Consider the following 22,711-nt stretch of genomic DNA (forward strand, 5'->3'; position numbering starts at 1 on the left):
TATCATGAAATACCTCTGCTGTGATAATTCTGTTTACTCGGAGTTTATGTTGTCTTAGCCCCCTTTAAACCAATTGTGAACTTTCTTAATTCCCACTAAAAGATTGGAAGACACTCGTTTTAGCAGACCCCGCTAAACTGCACTGATCTGCCCATTTGAGGCTATTACCAATTGCCTGCTTAAGATGGCACGCTCTCTTGCGGCAGAAGGTAAATGTAAGCCTTTACTCAGGCCAAAGCATCCTTTAGTGCTTCTGGAGAGAGATTATCATGTCAGGAGTAATCCGACTCGGCCCACAAGCACAACTATGGAGGAGGAGGAGCATGAGTTGAAGGGGAAGGCACTCGGAGGCATCGGAGAAGCTCTGTGCTCCACTTACGGTAACTACACTCTCCCTCCTCACCCTAACCCATCTTCACGACCCGCAGAGTTGTTCTTGCTTGAGCTGAAGAGGAGACCTGCTGCTGGAAAAAAAAGGGTAAGGAAATGTGCATTATCCTTCATCGGTGTTGTTCCTTGGAGAAAAAATAATCATAAGGCAACGGAAATTCACAGAAATTCACAACAGATGTGATAAAAGTAAAGAAATCTGTAAGATCTGCTTATTACATGCCACCGTACCCTGGTTCTGCTCTGTTCTCCCAAGGTTCAAGTTTGCAAAGAAGACCACCAGTTCTGTATGGGGAAGCATGAAGACATGAGTTTTCTGAAGTAAAACTGACCACTCAGTGGCTTCTCTAAACATCCAGCTCTCCTCTTTTTGGATGGATAAGGCTGAATGCCATGAAATGCATGCTTATATTCAGAGGAATGCTGATTCTGATCTTTGCAACTTAAAAGATTTCTATGGAAGTGCAAATATGATGGAAGAATAATACACCCTTGGCTTGAATCAAGTCAGGACACCTCCCCTACTTGCAGGCACAAGGAGTTGTGATGATTTTTAGAAAACAAGCAGGAGTACTGTCCTCACTCCTCGCCTGTGATGATGATGGACTTACCCAGCCAGCACTCGCCTGTGGAGGTCAGCTGAAGACGACGCCACACAGCTAAGTCTGGATTAGCCGGCCGAACGGTAAGGACACCACATCTCCTTTTGTTAGTCTAAGCCAGCAGCTTATGAGGAAGGCGTTAGGTGCTGCTGACAGAGATGGCTCTCCAAGTGCTGGGGTGGCAGAAAACACACGTTATCCGTGTCAATAAGTGGCTCCTCGGTAGAGCCACATGACAATAGCGCACTACGGCCTGTCACAAAATGCTTGCAGAGCAGTAACCGCTCACTGGTCGCAAAAGGGGGTATCCCGTGTTGTTGGAAGAGCAAAAAGAAAAATAAATTAGCACTCTGATTTTCTTGCAACCTCTCAACACTCAGAAGAGTTTATTTTGCGAGGGAGGAATATTTTTCTTTGCCTGTCATTTGCCCAACATGGTGGTTTGCCTCATTCTAATGCATGAGTGCACTCTAAATACACGCTCCTTTAAAAAAAACTTAGTTCCCTACTTAGACTTGATAAGAAACTGGGAATTTGGCTAATTATTTTTTTGTATTAATCATTTCAGGGATTTCCGCACCTTTAATAGTTTAAATAATTAAGAAGATCAGGATCACAATAGAGGCGCTTGATGACACTCATCCTTGGCATTTTTTACTGAACTGATGATCCCTTTTGCACTAAGCCCATATCATACATGGAGATTATACTGTATCTGGCTGTGCTCCGAGAGGAGGGATAGCGGCTAAGCCTAAAGTCAGTTGAGCTGTTCAACTTTCATAACCTCCCAAAGCTGCTCATATAAACTGATGGGGAAGCTGAACACATGTACTATTCCTCATTGCCTCAGTACATACGTGCTGCATGCATATAATGCAGACACTGCTAGCCTAAAGAAAGTATGGTCAATAAATGCAAAATCTCAACATATTTTGGATGTTTGTACTTGCTTGTGCTTGCTGGCGTGGGTCATATTCGAAAGTGGTATTCAGTGTGTGCCAGATGGCCGCCAGCCTTTTGTAAAAGCAACATCAACATGTTTAACATGGGTTTAGAGGTGATGTTGTTGTGCTAAAAGAGGATCCGACAGAGACAGATTAAGAGCCAGGATAGACTCTTTAGAAAGTAGCTGAGACGCACATAAAAAAAATAATGAGGCAACGTTGTGTTTCTCTGCCAAGAATAATGCAATCGCTTCACATCAAAAGGGTGATTCAAATGTCTGCACTGCACTTGGACTCTCTCCTCCCATAACAGCACAGGCCAGAAATACTGAGACAGGTGTCAAATGTGCATCTTTAAATCTACCTTCACCTCACTCCTCAATAATCCTGCTTTAACAGCAATAGGTATGAGTTGTGCGATTCCGTGCTAAGCCGTTGGGTCACTGGATTAATCCGTATCTAATCCAGGGGACCCGATAGTAGGCCTTCTAAAATAAAATTGAAACTTTTTAAGCCACTTACCCAAATCCAGTGGACGAAAAAGGATACCAGAATCGTGTTTAAAATTCAAAGAATGTGACCAAAAATTGTCACAACTTTTCCGGCATTGCTCAAAAGCTTCCCTTTTTGCTCAATAATGAACATCAGCTTTCTAGCTAACAAGGAACAGGCTTGTTTTGATTATCCCATGGTCTCTGAGTGACAGAGCACGAGCCAACCGATGTGGCTACCAGCAAAATTACACCACAGGCTTTTTTTGGTTGCATTAGAACCGGGGCCGGATATAGAACAGCCAATCCTGGCTCTGAAATCCCACTTTATTTTACAACCTCTTAGCCCACCCTGGTGCCACCACAACAAAGCTGGCTCACCAAGTTTGTCACTTTGCTTCTTCATTATTCTGGCATTTTGTGGGCAGGTTGGGATTTAGTGGTGGAAGAGCCTGCAGGTGCTCATTCTCTGTGGACCTTGCATGCTGGGCTAACCTCTGAGCTAGAGGTGTCTGACGGATTAATACGGACACACACACAGAGCGAGACCTGTGCTCTGCCACCAACACTGCAGCCAGGTGTTAACCCACGTGACTGCAGATAAAGCCGGCAGGCATTAGTGCTAATCCCGCCCTGATCTTTGGAATATGTCCCTATTACCTCCCCAAGCACTCTCTAGCTGTCCCCAGGTCTCCTGATGGTCACTTAAGAGGGAAAAGACAAGACAAAGCCTCTCTAGGACTCCAAAAAGCACGTTGTTTCTTTGCAGCAACATAGTAGGTGCCTTTCCCACTCTTTGGTTTGCTACTGCTATCTTACGAGTGCAGGTATTTACGGGGTGTGTTCATAGTAATACAGAAACAGCCAGTCACATGGCTCCAGCGAAGCCGCAACTCACGGTGCATTAACAGTGCTCTGTAGGCACAGGCCTCACGTTTATGCAGTGGCAAACACACTGTGGTTAGACCTGGAGAGATTTCTTGATATCAAGAAACAGCAAGATGATATAAGAAAGATAATCTAGTCTTATGTGATGGATTTTAGCATGTGTACACCATAGAAGTGAAGTGGGTGTCTGGCCAACAATTGAAGGTTGTACTTTGTCTAAATTTCTAGACAAGCATGCGTCAGATGACTGGGAAAGAGTGAAACCACGCAACTGCTGTACGTGTGTGTTTATGGTATGTATGAGTCACAGAGAGAAAGGGAGACAGGGTGAAACAGAAGAGGCTGTATTTAGAGAATATATAGGAACAAATGCTGCTGCATGGTGAGACATTGAAGTTGGTATCTGCTTCTTTTTTTTCCAGCACAAAGACGCTCTTCATTTTTGCTGTTCTGTGATCTTCTGTCACAATGACCGTGTCTCACTGGTCTCGATCCAGACTGGCTGACAGGAAAGCCCCCCTATCTGCTGTCTTCATTCAAAAGTAAAAACCACAAACGCCGCTTATCCCCATTTTGACAGATCTCTACTTCATCCGTAGGCTGTGACATTCTGTTGAGTGTCTCCTTCTGGCCAGAGAAGGAGGGGTTTGACACGGGTGCCATGCTGCTATATAATTACATTACCACCAGCTTAGAAGCACCAAGGCCACTGACCCAATTATTCCCCGAAAACGTCGATTTTATTGTGTCATTTGAAAGAATGCGATCTTTCAGATCATCAACAAGAGCTCAGTTGATCGCTGCAGATCGGCCTCCAACTGCGCCATGCGTGCATGCATGCGTTAGAGAATACATAATGTCTCGGGAATGGCTTTGACAGACTTAAGCATTTCTGGATGAACAGTTCACTTTCATGGTTTGCCTCAGACACGTTAAGAGCCTTCTGGGACTGTTTTCTCTCTGCTGGTAGCTCTTCAGGTGACATATGGCCCAGAGCAAATGTCAGGTGTGCTATCACTCCCACACTCTCTCTAGAATCACAAAATCCTCATTTCCGGCCGTTTCCATGGCTTCAGACTGTTTTCTCGTCGTAAATAGAAGATTTTATCCCTTTGTTTTGGGCCTGACACAATCAACCGGCCTTCATATGCACACACTGGAGCATGCATGGGCATATCATGATGCTTTGTGAGGGCCAGACATGTTGTGTGGGAGCTGGTTTAGTTGTTTTTGCGAGTCATCTGCACTTTTATACCTCTGTTTGAGGATGAGTTTTCCTTCTGCTACAGAGTCCTAAGGGCTTCCACTATATCCTCTCTGCATTTACTGCTCTTCTCTGTTTGCTAGGGAACGAAAAAAAGCAGTATTTGTCCTCAGGAAGTCAGCTACTCATTTACATATCCATTGCTCTCCCAAGAAAACGCAGGTGCCTCTTCTCTCTATCAGTAAGTGTATATATATGTCCACAGGGGTGGGGGCCAGTTACACATATTAAATGTCTGTGCTGATTAATCATCCGTGAACATCTGAACAAGCTGCAGTGTGATCCTTGGCACTTTTATTGGCGCCAATTGACTGCAGATGTGACTAATGTGTTTCTGAGTGGTGCAATTATGACAATCAAAGTGTCTTCAGGGACATGAGATCAGTGCTTGATGATGAATCTCCATCCAGTGGCAGAGACAGTGGAAGACTTATCTGTTCTTTCCGAGGTAATTGTTTTATCAGGATGAGCCACGGAGGCTGAGGACACCGATGCATCTCTGCCATGTGAAATCGCTAACTCCATGGATTAATAACTGCCCAAAATTGGCCTATTAATAGCATAGGAAAACAAAGCTCTCATCCTTAGCTGTGTAGAGTAGAAAACGGCTTCATTTAAACTGAGAATTCCACAAGTTAATGCCTGGTGGACCGAGCTCTCTGCCGTTAGGGTTTGGGGTCAAAGAAACAAAATGAAAGTTCCCATTTAGGCCTCCATATATAACTTCTGAGGCCTTCGCAGGCGAGAAACAAGCGTCAGACATATGGCCAGTCAGTGAGTAACATTCGGCCACAGCTACCACGCCACCTCCATGTTTGATTTACTTAGACTGTGTGTCAATTGAGGTTGCTAGGTGAAATGTTTGACTTTCAAATGATTGTCGTCGTACCCCTTCATTGTGCAGAAGCCGCTTACCACGTCAAACACATATGGAATTATGAGTGATGACTCAAGCTTTGGCTGATATGACTGGTTATACCTGTTTATATGCTGTTTGCACCACTGCAGCTCATGCGCACAGTCCCTTTCTATTTTCCATCTGTGTTGTCCGAATCACGCAGATGCAGAGGAGTGCAGGGAATTTTCAACCACCATGAGAAAACTGCAATGCTCCTACTGTTTTTGTCTCTGTCCTGTGATCTATAGGAGTTGCTGACTTTTAGAGAAAACACTTATTTTAGAGTTTTGTTTCTATAAAATATCGGGCAACCATGCAACATGTTTTCTCATTGTAAACAATCCGACTGCCTGCATACATTCCCCTGCAGAATCCGGCCTGGCAAAGCACTTTCTAAAGCTGGTCTGGATTTGCTGTTAGTCACTGCCAGTGTACTGTTTCCGGCTCTGGGGGAATGCTTTGCTCATTGCTGACAAGATGTGAAGAGAACAAAGCAGTGGGCTTGTAAAAAAAATATATATATATACCAGTGGTTTGACATTAAGGGAAAAAAGAAAACATGGCACATAAGTCCTCCAAATTGAGTTTTGTGGCTGCAGTGTTGCTGCATCTGTTGGAAGGGAGGGAAGATAAAAGGGTATACAAGCTTGCACGTCCTATCATACATAGAATTCCAAATAGGTGTGGTTGAGACATTGTAAAGGAAGGAATGTGTTTTCCCTCTTTTCAAAGGTTTTTTGGGGAGGTTTTAGAAATTGGGGGTGGAGGCGACTCAGATGCTCATTCTCATCAGGTATTTTTATAAATTATTTTCTGCAGGTTTGCAGGGGTTGCATCCCGTTTGTCTTCAGCTCAAATAAGGAATGGCAGTCGTGTTGTTTTTCCTTTTTTCTACTTTTTTCACTTTCCCACACATCTGCATTCTTGGGTGTCAGCGAGTGATGTCGAGCTCACAGATCGTGACCTCACTTATAGTGAGAATGAGCTGGCAGCAAAATCAGAGAAAGTAAACCAGTGGTAAATTAAAAGCCCCGCTGCAGAAGCCTCACTCGAGAGAAGTAGATTTGTGGAAAGGTCGCAGCAATGTGATGGTGGTAGATATAGCAGTTTCGACACTGATGTGTCTGTGCTTTAACGTGACAAGTTCAAAAGTACATGGCTGAAGGCGTGACTGTTTAAACATGTCTGATGTTGCACACTTTGCCTCTCTCTCGCCCTCTCTGCAGAGTTTCAATGCTCCTCCACGTTCTAAGATGAAGTTATGGAAAGGTGCTACTTTTGCCTTCATGCTCTGTGCTGCAGCCCTGTCCACCATCCTCATTAGAAACATGGCCACCATCAGACAGTTCAAGCTTAACACAAAATATCCATCTTCACCCTCGTCGAGACCGTCTGCATTATTAGAATCAGCATCCAAGACCTCACCGCCATCATCGTCATCGCCCTCCTCAGAATCAAGGCCAGTGCCCCAACAGATGGGTGATCTGCATCGGAGGAAACGCTCAACAGACGACATGAAATCTTTCCTCTCAGAGTGTAAGATAAGCTGTAGTTTTCATCTTCACAAGCTTGTGAAAGGGTTCCGACAAAACACTCAGCACCTGACTCTGTTGCTTACGGAGCAGGTTTAACTGTTCACACACTGATGTCAGTTAGCACCGGTCATAGTTCACCGGTTCTCCACAGAACATCTCCAACCTCTAAGATGATGGTCTTTTTTTTTCCTCACATTGCAACAGTGACAGACATTCATCAACAAACCTCGCTCTGTGGAACTTAAACACTTTCTGTTTAGCTAGCGCTGATAAGGATAGTTTGTTGCTGTTACGATAGATAACATTTTTGTGGTCCTCTGTTTGCACCTGACTTTGATTTCCATGCCAACGTCAGTGCATTATCTGTGTGAGCCATCTGTTCTGTTGACACTTCTGATTGTTGAAAATGTTAGACACAAAATTACACAGAAACCAGATAATCCCACCTCATGACCTGTCAATAACACTTTCTGTTGATTTATTCCCCTTTTTTTGTCAGTTACCATGATGTTGCAGAGCTTCACCGAGGGCGAGCTTCAGCACATGGTCGGAACTGTGCTAGAAACTAAGCGAAGGAAGAGCCGGCGGCTTGCTAAGACCCAGGGCCGCAGGACTAAAAGGGCCCGAAAGCCCAAGTCGTGCACCGTCAGGACGCTCGAAGTGAAAGTTAATGAACTGGGTCTCGAATATAAGAGCGAAGAGACTGTGCGGCTGCGCTACTGCAGTGGCAAATGCGATAAACACCGGGAAAACTATGACATGGTCATGAAGCACATGATGACAGTGGGCTTCAGAGAGAAGGGCCGCAGGGACAAAGTTAGCATTCAGCCCTGCTGCCGACCGATTGCATTTGAGGACTTTACCATCCTGGACACAACAGTAAACCCCAGCCGCTATCAGAACATACACAACGTATCTGCAAAGAACTGCGGATGTGTATGACCCAGAGATATGGACTTCTTTATGCTGCTCTCTCTCTCTGATGGAAGAGTCATGGTTGCTGTTAACAGAAAATCTATGGAGTATAAACTCAATGAGAGGAAGATGTGAATATGTTCCTGGATGCTCCAAAGCAGCTTTTTTAAAAAATAATAATTTTATTTTTTTTTGTTGGACAGATAGACTATGGCATTTGACCATCAGTCTTCACAAGCTGAGACAGTGTCACGTGGACACCAAGACTTGACATGTACAAAGGCAGACAATGGCTGCTTAAATCACAAGTTTTTATCTTTTCTATCCATGTAGTAACACTGTAAACTGTGGTGTAACAACAATGTAGCAAGGTTTTGTTTGTGATGTCATATTTCAGTAGTAAATGAAACAGATTATGATTTATAAGCTGTAGGGGACCAGATCAGTGCTGTAACTGGACTTCATTCCCACCGGTGTTAATCACAGGACACTTCAGCCTCGTGGCCTGATTATAATGTTTTGTGATCTGGCTTAAAGCGTGTTGTTATTACAGGCCATGACTTTGGTTCCCTACTTCTATGCAATGTTACTAACTGCAGTGTTATTACACAGGTAAAAGAAAAAAGTGTTACTGATTAGAATTTGCTAATGCAAATCTATAGCTCCAGGTTTCATGCTCACGTTAAAAACTCCAGTGTATGTCGATTTGTGTTGAATAACAGCAACAGAGCAATTTAAACATTTCACACATCTGCTCCCTTGAGTTCTACTTTCTCAAAATACCCCAGTCTAAAATACGCAATTACCCATAATTTTCAGGAATTATTTTCCCCAAATAATTGCCATAACACACCAAGTCAAATCAACACGCGCGGGAATCCACAAAGTTACATTCATAAACATCGCACGTATCAGGTTGCCGGTGATATAACCCGTTTCATTTTTGTCTCTGGGTGTCATTTGTGAATGTTTACACTTGCACGGTCATTAGCTAATTTGAGAAGCAGGTGTAAAAGAGAAAAATGGTTTTAGTGAAAAACTAAAAACTTGGCAAAGTAGATGCTGGGATCTGAAGTGATGTTCGCACCTCTCCATAAAACCATGTAACCTTTCTAATCCAAAACCCACAGTACAGCCTTCCACTGGCCCTTCAAATGCCTCCTTTGTTGTATTGCCTGGTTGACTTTTAGGGGAGAAAAAGCTGTTGAAATGAATCATTAAGCATCTTTTTCACCTTCGCCGATTTTTATTTGGTTTGAACCCATAGCAACTGGCTGAAGTAAAAACATATTATGTCTGTCTGGTTTTTTTTCCTTTTGACTTTTTTTTTTCCGGGAAGGTGAAATGGAGATGCGGTGCATCTTTTTGTTGTTGTTCTTATTGTATTTATTTGGGAAATAAATTATGGTTTTGCATATTTATTTAGATTACCACACAGAAATGGGACAGCTTATCATCATTAAGAAACTGTGCCAAAAATGTTTATCTTACATTCTATACTGACTGCTGAATAAATATAATTTCAGACGTATGGATGTTTATCGTTTCTCCCAAGTCACTGATTTTGGGGGTGTCAAATATTCTGTACTCAGATTGTATTTAAAATAGAAAATAAATAAAACAATAAACTTTCAATGTATCATCCTCTTGATAATTGCAGAAATTTCAAACAGAAGGTGACGTCTTTGGTGAAGGCAGGATTGGCTTATGATCATATTACAAGAAATAAAGATTAAATATGCAGCGCCACTGTCATGATATTGTATACAGTGCTCTGTGAAAGCAAAAAGAAAATTCTGTTTTTAAATGATCATTTCATTTATTAAAGGGAAAAAAAAAGCTACACAAACCTTCCTGCCCAATGTTGAAGTAAATTGCTCCCTAAACCTAATGAGTGGTTGTGCCACCCTTGGCAGCAAGAACTACAATCAAGAATTTATGATAACTGGCAATGAGTTTTTCGTATCCCTGTGAAGGAATTTTCGGCCTACTTTTTTTCTTGTTGTTTTAACTGTTTTAATTCAGCCACATTGGAGGGTTTTTGTGGTCTGTTTAACGTCGTGCCAGAGCATCTCAATCAAATTTAGGTCTGGACTTTGACTTGGCCACTCCAAAACCTTCCTTTTATTCTTTTGAGCCATTCAGAGGTGAACTTGTTGATATGTTCAGATTATTGTCTTGCTGAATCTAACTGAATGTGCTTGTGCTTTATGAAATGACAGCTAGACATTCACCTTCAGGATTTTGTGGAGCAGAGTTCATGGTTTCATCAATTACACTAAGCTATCCAAGCCCTGAGTGGCAAAGCAGTCCTAGATCATTACACAAGTAGCACCTTGTTTTAGGGATGATGACTTTTTATAAAATGCTGGCTAGTTTTACACAAACCCTCCAAAAAGTAGCACTTTTGTCTGGTCAGTGAACATGTTTTTCCCCCCCAAGTCTTGTGCTTAAGGAGTAATTTTGGTTGGACAGCAACTCCGGGGAAGGTTCACCAGCGCATAAAGTTTTCTCCATTTGTGGATAATGGGTCTCATCGCAGGTCCTTAGAATCCCAACGACTTAGAAATGGCTTTGTAAGTCTTTCTATGCATTTTGTATGTACTCAGGTTATCTTTGCCCATCCATTTATTCTCTAAGGCGTGTTTAATTCAGGGTTGCGGGAAGGCTGGAGCCCATCCCAGCAACCATAAAACAAGAGGTGGGGTAGACCCTGTACAAGTCACCAGCCTGTCGCAGGGTAACACAAAAAGACAGGCAATCATTCACATGCACATTCACACCTATGAGCAATTCAGAATCACCAGTTAACCTAACCCTACTAACTGTATGTCTTTAAACTGTGGGAGGAAGCCAGAGTACCGGCATAATAATGCACAGACATCATCCTACTAGTGTAGTCTACTATTACAATGTTTGAGATGACGTGTTTGAGATCATTAAACAATTTTTGAATGTTATCTTCCGTCTAATATTAAAATTAGTTTGATGATCTCAAACCTATAAGTGTGACAAATATGCAAAAGAACTACAAAATCTGAAGGAGTCAGATACTTTTTCACAGCACTGTAATCTATTATAGCAGCTCTGTGGTGCTGAACGAGGCAGCCCACAGAGCTTTCACCCAGACAGTGACAGGGAGTAACAAAACAGCAAACATTGTACTGCCTGTGAATGTATTTACTTTCAGTTATTGAGATTTAGAAAATAAAGAAAGTAAGGCCGGTCTTCATCTCAATATGAAACACTGTGGTTATAATGTTGTTTTTTGTCAAAACATTCGAAAAGCACTTCACAAAAACTAAACAAAAGAGTATTAAAAATGCATCAAACACCATCCTGCCGTTAAAAAACAACATCATAATTCAGACGTGTAAATCTGAGGGACAACATAATCCCCGGCAAGATCTATTGTTTACTCCAGTCTGAGAAACCGTTTAACCAACTAGAAATAAGCTAAACTGTAAATTTGAGACCTGTTTTAAAGTTATCAGTAGGAACTGACTGGGAGTGGAGACCCTGGGGGCAGAGTGCTGCAGAAACAGTAGTCAAGAGGAGATTTTGATGTGGGGAGAATTTAAAACACTATCAAATAATCCTCTCAGTGAAATCCCACAATTCTTTATAAGCAAGCTAGTCTTCAGGGAATGTTTTTCTCTAAAATGCATAAATGCATCCCTCCAAGCCCAGAACATTGTCTCAAGAAGTAAACTTTTTCAGGTAGAAGTAAACAACCTTACTTTTTTCTTTGACCACCATGCAGCTTTTGGTTTAGTAGAATGCTTTCTTAACACTTGAAGAGCATTTTCTTACAGGGAAATACCCTTAAAAAGTACGCTTATCTCAACGCTGTGCTGTAACTAAAACAAAACAAAACAAATTTTGTCAGTACCCGATAGTATTTCGAAAAGCAGAAAGTTTAGGTTTGGTTTTACCCAGCTTCTCAACATCTGCCTCCACTTAAATACAGTGTAGGTGGAGATAAATTTGTTTGTGCTCGTAGCATTGAAAAATCAAACAGAAAACATTGCACACGAGAATTCATGAGAAAGAGCAGTCCAGTTATACTGGATAATCTACAGAATGGGCATAACCTTTTTCATGGGAAGGTTTTTACATAAAGGGCCCTTTATTTATTTTACAGCTTAAGGATTTCTGATGTAAAATAAATAATCCCCTAACTTTTTCATTTTCACTTCGAAATGTTGACTGATGTCTTTGTTTACTCATTTTCTGTTTAGAATAAGAAACATAATAAGCATTATTAATAGTAGTAGCAGTAGTACAAAATGATACTAAGTGCAGGTTTGGTTTTACTTCCAGTACAAGACTAAAAACTACACTGCAAAACTGTTAGCTAACTAGACTACACTGCAAAAAAATAGCTAACTAGCTAAGCTAATAGCTTAGCTTGTTAAATTTGGTCAGTGACAATCTTGTTAACGTATACCACATATGTAAAACAGCAGCAATATAGCTTAGCTAACCCTAAATACTATACCTTTAGTTTAAATTTAGTCCCTTGGAGGTTGACCTGGAAGCCCCATTCTGTACTGGATTTTCATGTATAGTAGTCTCTTCTCTGCTGAGTAGAGCTGTGCCCGTCTGTGACTCAGACACCAAACAGCAGTATTAGTGGAAGAATCCAGAAAGGTAGGGCTTGTTGTCTTTTGTATACCTTGAATCCCTGTATTAGCGGGCAGCATTGTTTGCATTTATAATTGCACTCTGGTGTGCCTGCAATGTTCTGCCATGGAAAATTAAACTTGCAAGTTAAATACTGCATGGACAGCTGCTGAAATGTAGTAAACTGACAAGACTTCAGAATTGTCTCTGAGCATTTGAACAGCATTTGTCTACAGCAGGGGTGTCAAACTCAAATACACAGTGGGCCAAAATTCAAAACTGGAACAAAGTTGCGGGCTAACATTAATATTTATTGAAAAACAAAATCTTCCTCCAGATTTAAGAATGAATCTTTTCTTATGGACTCAAACAAGTTTTGCTGAAAAACTGAATATGGTACAAGCAAAGCTTAATACTAAACGATATATATATTAGCTGTATAATACCAGTAGGCCAGCTCTAATAGTAATTTGTTATGGCTTCACGGGCCAAATGTAATTAGGCTACAGGCCAAATTTGGCCCGCGGGCCAGAGTTTGACACCTATGGTCTACAGTGACAAAATCTATTATTAGATACTGAGGTATCATCTTTGTAATACAAATATCCTGTGTTTGCACTGTACATTACCATCAACCAGTTTTAGGCATCCACATCACCACAACTTGTAGCTGAATGGCTGGGAAGATCAGTAGGCTAGGCCATGGGGTATACCCTCCAATGTAGTTACTTTAAATAAAGCATTAAGCTTGATTGCTCGATTGTTTCATCAATAGGCTAAGTAATGTTTGCATTTACTGAGCTTTTACTTGAAATTACAAACAAACTGATGTAATTTCAAATAAGTCTCTAGTGAGGCTGTGTTTAAAAAGTGAACTTTGTCTTTGTTAAGATGCTATAGCAAACTTTAATCCAACCCTATTTAAGTGTGAGCATTTGAGTATGTTTGGTCATATAATACACTGCTCAAACACTTTATTTTCACAGTATAACACAAAATCAGTTAAATCTCAGCGGTATTTATTTGTCCTGATGGGAAGCATTGACTCTGTGAGACTGTGACTCCATTTTACCTGCTTTGGTGCAGAAGACAGTGACAATAGGAGCACTGGAGGCGATGGACATAGACTTCCGTGCACCCCATATCCTACCTGATTGATTTTTGTCTAGTTTAGCTTTGTTGCACATGCAGCCCAGCTCCTCCCGGACAGCATATCCATACGTGTCTCTCCAAGAAGGTTTCCTGTGTCTGCCAGCATAGTAAATCTAAAAACAGCAATCACATCAAAACATTGCTGCTATCCAAGTAGAGCTCGACTGAGGCTGATAATACCTCTATACTGATGTACTGCTATATCAGTACCTGCATTTATAATAGCCAATAAATGAACATTTAAAAAGTAAAGGAGAGACGGGAGAAACACCCTTCAGCTAAGTTGTCAGTGTTGGTGTTGCATAGTTTGTCCACCAGAGGACACTGTGCAGCAACAGCCACAAACACAACAACCAACCAACTAGAGTTTCAACAAGTAATCGTTGGTAAGGGCTAATAACTACATACGTAAAACAAATGTTAGGAAAATCTGTTTATCTTTCATTTGCCTGAAAGTTTTCAGTTTTGAATCAGCAAATATGGGTAAAAATCCTACATCATTGGGTTTCTATGGTGGAGTCCTGGAACTTTGTAGGACATAGGATTGATTGGTATTGTCTCATGTTATTGTAGGTAAAGAACAGTTGTGTTTACTATTTTTATTTAATGGGTTCACTGCTATGACTTATTGGGATTCTGAAATGGAACATCATTATTTTATTCCAGTTTACTGATGATATTCCTGCTGTAAAAAATGGCCGTGGAAAAAGGACGGAGAAGGGAATGTGGTTTAATCAATGAAGCTAATTAAGAACAGTTCCTGAAACTCTAAATGAGCATCTGTGCTGTCATGTAGGCTTTAACTTAAAGTCAGAGGGTTTCTCATGTGGCAACACGAGTGTAGTATATACTGTATTATTTTGGAAATACACCTCTCATGGGAAGGTAATTCAAGAGCTGTATTTGTTTGAGGTATCTGCATGGTGAGCAGATGCCAGCTCGGATTTATTATGATGAACAGTGCAGTGAGGCTGTAGTGGACAGAAATCATGGTAATGTATGTCAGGTGTGCTTGTTTTGCTTAAAATTTATACTCTGGATTTCACCGTGGCTGCAAGATATCTAAAATTTAATGTGTTGTCGCCATTATTCATCCTCCGACTATCCACTAAATTAAGCAGGAAAAGCTCTTCCTGAGTTATACATGCATGAAGTGCTTGTTATACCCAGGAGACACAAATCCCAGCAAACTCCAGACGCCAAAACTTCTACAAGTTTCTGCTGGGTTTAAATGAGGCAACGCCGCCTCTTGGAGCTCATCCGTACACCGTGATTGCAGGAATTTGAAGTTAACCGAGGAGTCGGCTTCAGTTATCTGAGTTTAGAGCTGAACAGAGATAGTTCTTAGAGATTACGGTCAGTGAAAACTTTTGTATATTTGTGAGTTAAAAAAACAAAAAAAAAACCCTTTGGGTTTTATTTGGCCAAGCAAGCACATGTTTGAGCTTGAGTGGGACTTACTGTATTTACTACAGCTGTGGGGGTGAAATGATTTCAACAGTTTGTATTTTGAAAGATTTCTTATATTAAAGTCAAGCTTCAGGAATAGCAGGGAAGTGCATGCCTCTGTTGCATGAAACACACAGTACCCTCAAACATTTGGATGCAATTAGATCTGAAATATAAAGAATTTCACCCTTGAAATGACAACTCCTCACTCCAGTTACCACCAGAGTGAAGAGAAAAACTTCATGCATGTTGCATTTACATTGTTTTCTTTCTCCAGTTTCCTGATCGCTTCTCATACACTGCGCCCTCAAAAATGTGCTTAAAAATGTTTATAGCTGCACTGAAAAAGAATCTGTACCTCTGACATAAACAGATATTTCCGCTACTTACCACTTCAGCAAATGGACGTCAAACCAAAGCGCCTGCACATGCATCCGCAGCAGAGAACTGGAAGACCTGCAGGAAAGAAATGTTGATAGCTGCTTAATCAAAGCAACACTGGTGAGAAATGTAAACTACATAATGACACATGGCACCCATTTGATCACAAAGTATGATTAATCTAGAGGAATCTGTAACACTCCTGCACCGTGGTTTGACATTTTCAGAGAAATAATCATTACAGCTATTTGTTTTTCCTTGTGTGATTTCATGGAGCGTTAAAAGAAGGTTAGACTTCGGGCCAGCGGGAGGTAATTAAAGTCCAAATTGAAAGAAGGGAAGCCTCCTGCCGACAGCTAAGTAAAACCGAACCAAGAAGATGTTGAGCGACGCTCAGTTAAACCATTTTAACCGCAATAATCCCTCCTTAATGTCGCCTTTTTTGGACCTTTCTTGTGCAATGTGTAAGCTGTCCGCGTGCTGGAGAAAGTCATCACAGACGAAACAGACGATTGTTTGTGTTTGCAGAATTAAGGGAAAACCCCGGAATATTCCTGTCAACATTAGTGTTTTGGGGGATAATAGTGTTAGTGCATGTAACACATCTGTTGCTGCTAACGGCACTGACAAGATCTACAATAAACATGCCAAAGTTTTACAACCCCCCTCCCATGTCCAGCTGCAGCGTGTTGGTGAATTCAGACAGTTTTAGAGGAAGATAGAGGCACGGAGGATGCAGCGATGACTCTGGAGAACCCAAAACAGCCTGAACAACTGCAGCGCGCAGGTGTTTCTCCTCTTCCTGAGCAACCCTGAACTCTCCAAAGACAAATTAGCACAATCCCTTCTTGGCTGTATAACAGTATGCTTACTCTAAGACACTGGGCGTTAATATTTTTAATTAAATTACTTGATTTATATAGGATTTGTTTTGGGGGGTGGGTACTTTAGATCATGGATAAATCATTTTCTCATAGAGATCGATGTATATGAGTCATAGAAATGCAGTTGTACATCCTTCTTCATTCATAATTTATGTTCATTTTGCCTTCCACATCCATAAATATTTAAGTGCTTAAAACATAAATAATCATTAATAATTCATTACATTCATACGGTGGATCACTGAAAAACACTTGTCGCACTTTGTGTTTCAGAAAAGACCTTAGTCTGTGATTAGTTTATGTTGCATATGGCATAAATGATCACAGTGAGGGGCAGAATATCGTAACCAGATCCACTTGGGCCGCTGCAGGATTGAGCTGATTCCACTGCACTAGTGGGGAAACGGTGGCTTGATTTGGCAACGTCTGTCTCTAAACAGATCTTGGATTGCACTGCCTCTGCTGTTGAAGCTAATGACGGCCATTCTGCGGGCAGGCTGGCGTGAGTTTATGGAACTGGGGATGTTCTGTTTTCTGCTTGTGATGTCCTCCGGTGTGAGTCTCTGCAAGCAGTGAACACTCGGCTGTTAGCCTACCTCACTTTGTCAGCCAGGTTCTATTGAAGTGTTTCGTTCGTGTTGAAGGAATGTCGCTGCAGAGATGCTACTGAGAGCTGGGCGAGCTTCAGCAATGAACATTAACGGTGCCGATAGCATGCTGAGATATGTCAGGCATCGACAGTAAAGCTGACAGTGTTTTCTCAGCCTCCGCATTCTTCCTTTATGCTCTCTGTGCTACTTGCTGTGGTGCTCTTATTTATTTGTTTATTTAGTGTTCCATTTAGTGATTGGTTCCCATCTGGATAAGGATACGCTCCACACCTTGCAATCTGTAAACTATAGGCTCTCTCACAGTTCACACACTAAACAGGCAGGGGAGAGGTGTTTTAAGTTAAAATGCTTTTGATTTGAGTCAGATATTAAAAGGCCTGTGCGTGCAGGGATGTTTATTTTTCAATGCTGGGTGTGTGAGTGTTTGTAGTGTGCATGAGTGTTTGTAGGGGCTTTGGGGTGGGGTGATCACTGGGAGTGGTGGGATTTGATGGAACAGTGGAGGATTAAAGGGAGGGGAGGAAGAAAAAAGGAAAGGTGTAGGTCTGAAAGGCCAGAGGAAGCAATGAGCTTACGGCACACTTCAGCTCCAAGATGTTAATGTTCTTTTTTTAGGGTCATAATTACACTGATGAATCCCAATTTTAAACTACAGTTTGTTTGTCTTGTATACAGGAAGTTGCTGCTAGATATTTAGTCTGCAGATTTAATCTGCTAATAAAGTAATGACTGTTATTTTTCACACGAATAAGCTTTTTAAATGAATTTATTGTCAGATTTAAATAATAAAAAGGTTTGTTATTCATATATTATTATTGTTAAATATTTACAGAGGCAAGGTGGCCTCTTATTTATTTATTTATTTATTTATTTATTGCCATAGAGGCTTCACCTCAAAGTTTCACTGAACTTGAGGCATCCTTCTCGTTTCACAGCCCCACCTTGTGGAATATAGAAGAAGGACAGCTTAAAAAACAGTATATGATGTGATTTTATATCTAAATGTAAAAAAAACCTGGGAGGTCCAACTGCTTTAAGGACATGCTGCATTTACACCTGTTATCAAAAAGTATAGGGATGATATATATATTTCATTTTCTTAAACAACTTCTAGTCCTTCTGCTGTTTCCCAGAATTTAAATGCTTTGAAAAGAAATCCTTCAACTGCTCTGAATATGGAAATCTGAACATCTAAACTTCATGTAGTGAGGAGGAGTCAGATGTAGTTACAATTTAGGAGGAAAAAGAGACAAAATTGAATGCGGCTCATGCATAATGAAACAATTCCTCGACATCTGTGATGCTTTCTGCTGTCGGTACTGCTGTCTGAGCTCTGCAGTACACAAACAAGTGTTTGTCACCAGACAAACGTTCCCTGGGTATCAGCGCGGAGAAAAAACACAAGCCATTTGTCTAGTGTCTAGACTTACAATAAAAAACCATGCTAGATCATTAGGTTGGGTTTGTGCATTTGGCTAAAATTCCACACCATTTTGCATCTCATTCATTCTGGCCAATATTTTTCCTTTATTTATACAACATTTCCATCCCGGAGGAGGATGCTGCTCGTAAATGTCTCATACTTGAAATAGGAATGCTGAAGTGATTTTTATTTTCCCTGGCCTCCTAGGAATGGCTTAATTCCTTGTAAGGAAATAAATGACACAAATAAAGAATCATCGGCGCCTCTTTATGGGAGATCATATAAATATTACTCTGGTTTTGATGGCTGTTTTTATGTGGCACCTGCTGTTCACTTAATCTGCTCAGAAGGAAGGATATAATACGACTATGATAGATACTCACCTCTCTTCGCTGACATTAAAATACTACTCCCCCTTCTCCTGCATCACAATCTTTTATCAGCTTCTACCTCAGAACTTAATCCTCTCTGACAAGATTGTCCTTCAAGCATTGCCAAAACTTCTCGGATCAGCTAGAAGTACATGACTCATTTACAGATCTGCCTTTTGTAAACACGGTTCAGCTCACGGGTGATAACAGGTCTTAAGACACGGCGTCCCTTTTAGTGCCATGTGAGTTACAACACCAGCGCCGACTCCATGAAGAAGAGCAGCGAGTGTTGTGTTAGCAATTGTAATTTGTCCTCTGTAAGGAATTCTTAAAGGGAACTTTTTCAGCGGTGATATAAGAGTTCATTCCTGAGCTTTTACTTTCCTAAACAATGCATAATAGGTGCGGTATCACTTTGCAATAGCTTCCACCTGGTCTGAAGTAATGTGTTTCTACAGCGCGCCATTTGCATTTGTTGGGCGAAAAGCATCAGTCTGAGTGTTCATTTGATCCTGAAACGGTGCAAACTGAGGGCAACATTTTTATTTTTACAGTGATGAGAAAAAACTATATTTTTCCCCTGATTTCCTATTTGTTTGCATATTTGTCACATTTGCATGCCTCAGATCATTAATATTAGACAAAGATAAATTGAGCAAATGCAAAATCTGGTTTTTAAGTGATTATTTCATTTATTTGGGAAGAAAAAAACTATCCAAACCTACTTAGTGATAAAGTAATTGCCCTGTAAAACTAATAGCAGGTTATGCCCTTTGGCACCTTTGGCAACAAGAACTAAAAATGCAATTTGTGATGACTGGCAATAAGTCTTTCACATCACTGTGGAGGAATTTTGGCCTACTCTTCTTTACAGGATGTCTTTAATTCAGCCAGATTGGAGGGCTTTCAGGTATGACGGGTCTGTTTGAGGTCGTTCCAAAGCCTCACAATTGGATTTTAAGTCTGGACTTTGAGTAGGCAACTTCAAAACAAACTCCTTGTTGTTTTGAGACTTGAGAAGACAATCTCTTTCAAGGTTTTCTGGTAAAGAGCAGAAAGGATGGTTCCGTCAATTAAGTCATCTCAGCCAAGAAGCAGAAAAGCAGCCCCAGACTGTGTTTGTCTGTTGATATAATGTTCATTTATGAAATGCTGTTAGTTTTATACCCGATGTAACGAGACAGAAAACTTCCAAAAACTTCAACTTTTGACTTGTCAGAATATTTTTCCAAAAGTCTTTGGGATTATCAGATGTTTTTTAGTAAATGTGAGACGAACCTTTGTTCTTTTTTGGCTTAAAACATTTGTGTCCATGTTTTTTTTTATTTTATTGTTGAATCATCAACACTGGTCATAACTGAGACGAGTGAGGTCTGCAGTTCTTTAAATGAAGCTCTGGGTTCTTTTGTGACCTCCTGGATGAGTTGTGGATAATGGGTCTCAATGTGGTTTCAAAACCTTGGAAATTAGAACTTTGCTTCTCATCTGTTCTTTAGTTTCTTTAGAACGCAGCATTCTGAAATCTTTTAGCCTACTTCCCTTTGCCACACAGGTTATACTCTAACTGATTTCTTGATTCAACAGGTCTGGCAGTAATCAGGCCTGGGTGTGGCTAGTAAAACTGAGCTGAGCTTTCCAAAAACTTTAGTTAATCACAGTTAATGTATGATTTAACAAGAGGAGGCAAATACTTTTCTACACAAGACGGGGTATTAATAAATAAAATCATCAACTGCATTTTGTGTGTATTCATGTTATCGCTGTCTAATATTAACATTTGTTTGTTGCAAATTTGCCACACAAATTTCATCCATTCATTCATTCTAACGGTTTGTTCAAATCACGGTTGCGGTGCAGGGTGGAGCCCATCTCAGCATGTTACCTGTGACAATATTTCCTTGCAAAAGGTTCCTTAAAAAAAATGACGAATTATCCTTCAAATGAAATCATATTAAAACACTCTGTGTGACCACACCACAGATGAAACTGAGAAGGAATAATTCAGTTAGAACAGATGAAGAGTCAGGAAATCTATGGTGACGTTTAAGAGAAGTAAGAAGAGGGTTTAAGCTCCTCGCATAGTAATTTTCATTCGCTATGAGCGTGGAAAGCACTAATGTGTATTTAATTCTTATATATTTCATGTATTAAGGCAAGAAAGGGGAGCAGAAAGACACCAAGTTAGCAATTCTCTTGAATTTATCAGTTCTACTCATCATCCCATCATCATAAAATATGTGAGCGAAGTGAGAGTGGATGGATAAAATAAAAACCTATAAGGCTGGACAAAATGACGACAACCTTACCAATGTTAACCACAGTCTGAACAGACAAATTCTTGATGGGAGTATATTTCCTGAAAAGCCTCGAGTCAAATGCTGACTCCCAAAATTGGCGCCGTATGTCTACAGGTAGCCGCGTATTTCTGTAGCTGCAGTGACACAACAATCTGGATCGATGTGGTAGACTGAACATTTGCAAAACAGACCAATTTCACTTCAAGTATCATCTGCTGTAATATATCAAAAATATTTACCTTAAAGTGTTGCCTAGTAGTATCCACAATACATGGCGATTATGGAAACACTGTGATTATTATTACCTCTTTATGACACCAGTGCCTAAAGCAAACAATAAAAGATGTGATTCAGAGCACCAGTTATGTTCGAACACGCTTTTTTTTTTTGGGAGCTAGCTGAAAACCTACCACTTGTCAATATTAAGTCCACTTTTTCCAGGGGATTACTGTTTGTTTATTTAATACTTTTTTTTTCAAGGAAAGCTATCTACAAACCCCATAAATCAACACAGGCTTGCAGAGAAGAGGATTTTTCTCATCATCCTATGATGGGAAAAAATTAATCTTAATTTAATGCCAGTCTAACAGCATTACAAAGCATTACAAAATACATTTAAACCCAGTGCTTTGGATCCACATGCTCAAGTTTCATTATTCATTATATGTGAAGATAAATGAAGAACTGGAGCTCAATTTTTTTTTTTACTGCAAAGCAGAATTCATGACTATATTTGGGAGACATCCCCAAGATAACACATGGAAACTAGGATGAGATGCCTAATGAAAAGTCTAGCTAGAGCTCCAGTGTGACTACAAAAGATAAGAGGACAGACTCAGCAGTGGAAACCACGTTAGCACATTTATGTTTCACCTATGTTTTAGTATGCTCTAAATTTCTTCTTGAATGTCTGTGGCTTGCCAACTCTAGTAGAAAACTGTGGTCTTATATTTCTTCAGCCTTAAAAAGTGCTTGTGATCCATTTGATCAGCTGGAAAATAAATGTGGTCCAAATCTGTGCAGGACCAGCAAGTTTTCTATGAAGAACAGATGCAGGGCTAAAACAAACTATTCACAAGGTATGCATTTAAGGAAATATTTTATTTCTGCAAAAACAGACAACAGGAAATAAGATTTTCTGTCTTTCTTTAGAATTGCCTTGAAAAAACTGTTCTAACCTTGTCGTAATTATGCTAGTAATAAATTTATGCTTCACATTGTTTCATTAGTTCCTCCATTTTTTCATGTATCAGTTTGATGGTGTTATGGTAAGTTTAAACCTTGGCATAGATACCAATCGCCAAGAAGTTCTGGGAGAAAAACCCTTTTAGTCACAGTAGCTGAGTGTTAGTGGAAAACCCTGATAAGTACAGTCCCAATTTTAAGCTCCATTTAAGTCGAGACCATGTCCCAATCTCTCTATTCTGACCTAACAAGCTGAATCACAACCTGACTAACTGCTTTGTTTGTATAACTAACTTTAAAACGCATTGCGGTTATAACTTAGTCATTACATAGTTTGACCTCACTACTGACAAAAGCCAGGTGAAAAAACTATTCAAGTGTGTCTCCATTTAAATCACCTTTGGT

The 22,711-nt window shown here is 40.4% G+C and overlaps 1 protein-coding gene across 5 annotated transcripts; it reads left to right on the forward strand.

The window, feature by feature from the left end:
- Positions 1 to 254: 254 nt before the first annotated feature.
- LOC113009898 (neurturin) lies at positions 255 to 9,458 on the forward strand. 5 transcript variants are annotated; one of them, XM_026148523.1, is made up of 4 exons: positions 255 to 478; positions 647 to 3,857; positions 6,704 to 7,013; positions 7,512 to 9,458. In XM_026148523.1, exons 3-4 carry the CDS (start codon positions 6,731 to 6,733, stop codon positions 7,952 to 7,954), a joined length of 726 nt encoding a protein of 241 aa, XP_026004308.1. In that variant the 5' UTR covers positions 255 to 478; positions 647 to 3,857; positions 6,704 to 6,730; the 3' UTR covers positions 7,955 to 9,458. The 5 variants fall into 5 exon arrangements, with proteins under 5 accessions (XP_026004308.1, XP_026004307.1, XP_026004311.1 ...); XM_026148522.1 differs by having other exon boundaries at positions 647 to 3,608; positions 3,738 to 7,013; XM_026148526.1 differs by having other exon boundaries at positions 647 to 3,203.
- Positions 9,459 to 22,711: the final 13,253 nt, after the last annotated feature.

Source organism: Astatotilapia calliptera, chromosome 18, assembly GCF_900246225.1.
Source record: "Astatotilapia calliptera chromosome 18, fAstCal1.2, whole genome shotgun sequence".
NCBI lineage: Eukaryota > Metazoa > Chordata > Actinopteri > Cichliformes > Cichlidae > Astatotilapia > Astatotilapia calliptera.

Coding starts and splice junctions, on each gene's coding strand:
- LOC113009898 (XM_026148521.1), top strand. CDS start 6,659: ATGTCTGATGTTGCACACTTTGCCTCTCTCTCGCCCTCTCTGCAGAGT. Junction 7,014..7,511: donor GAAATCTTTCCTCTCAGAGT/GTAAGATAAGCT, acceptor TTTTTTTGTCAG/TTACCATGATGTTGCAGAGC.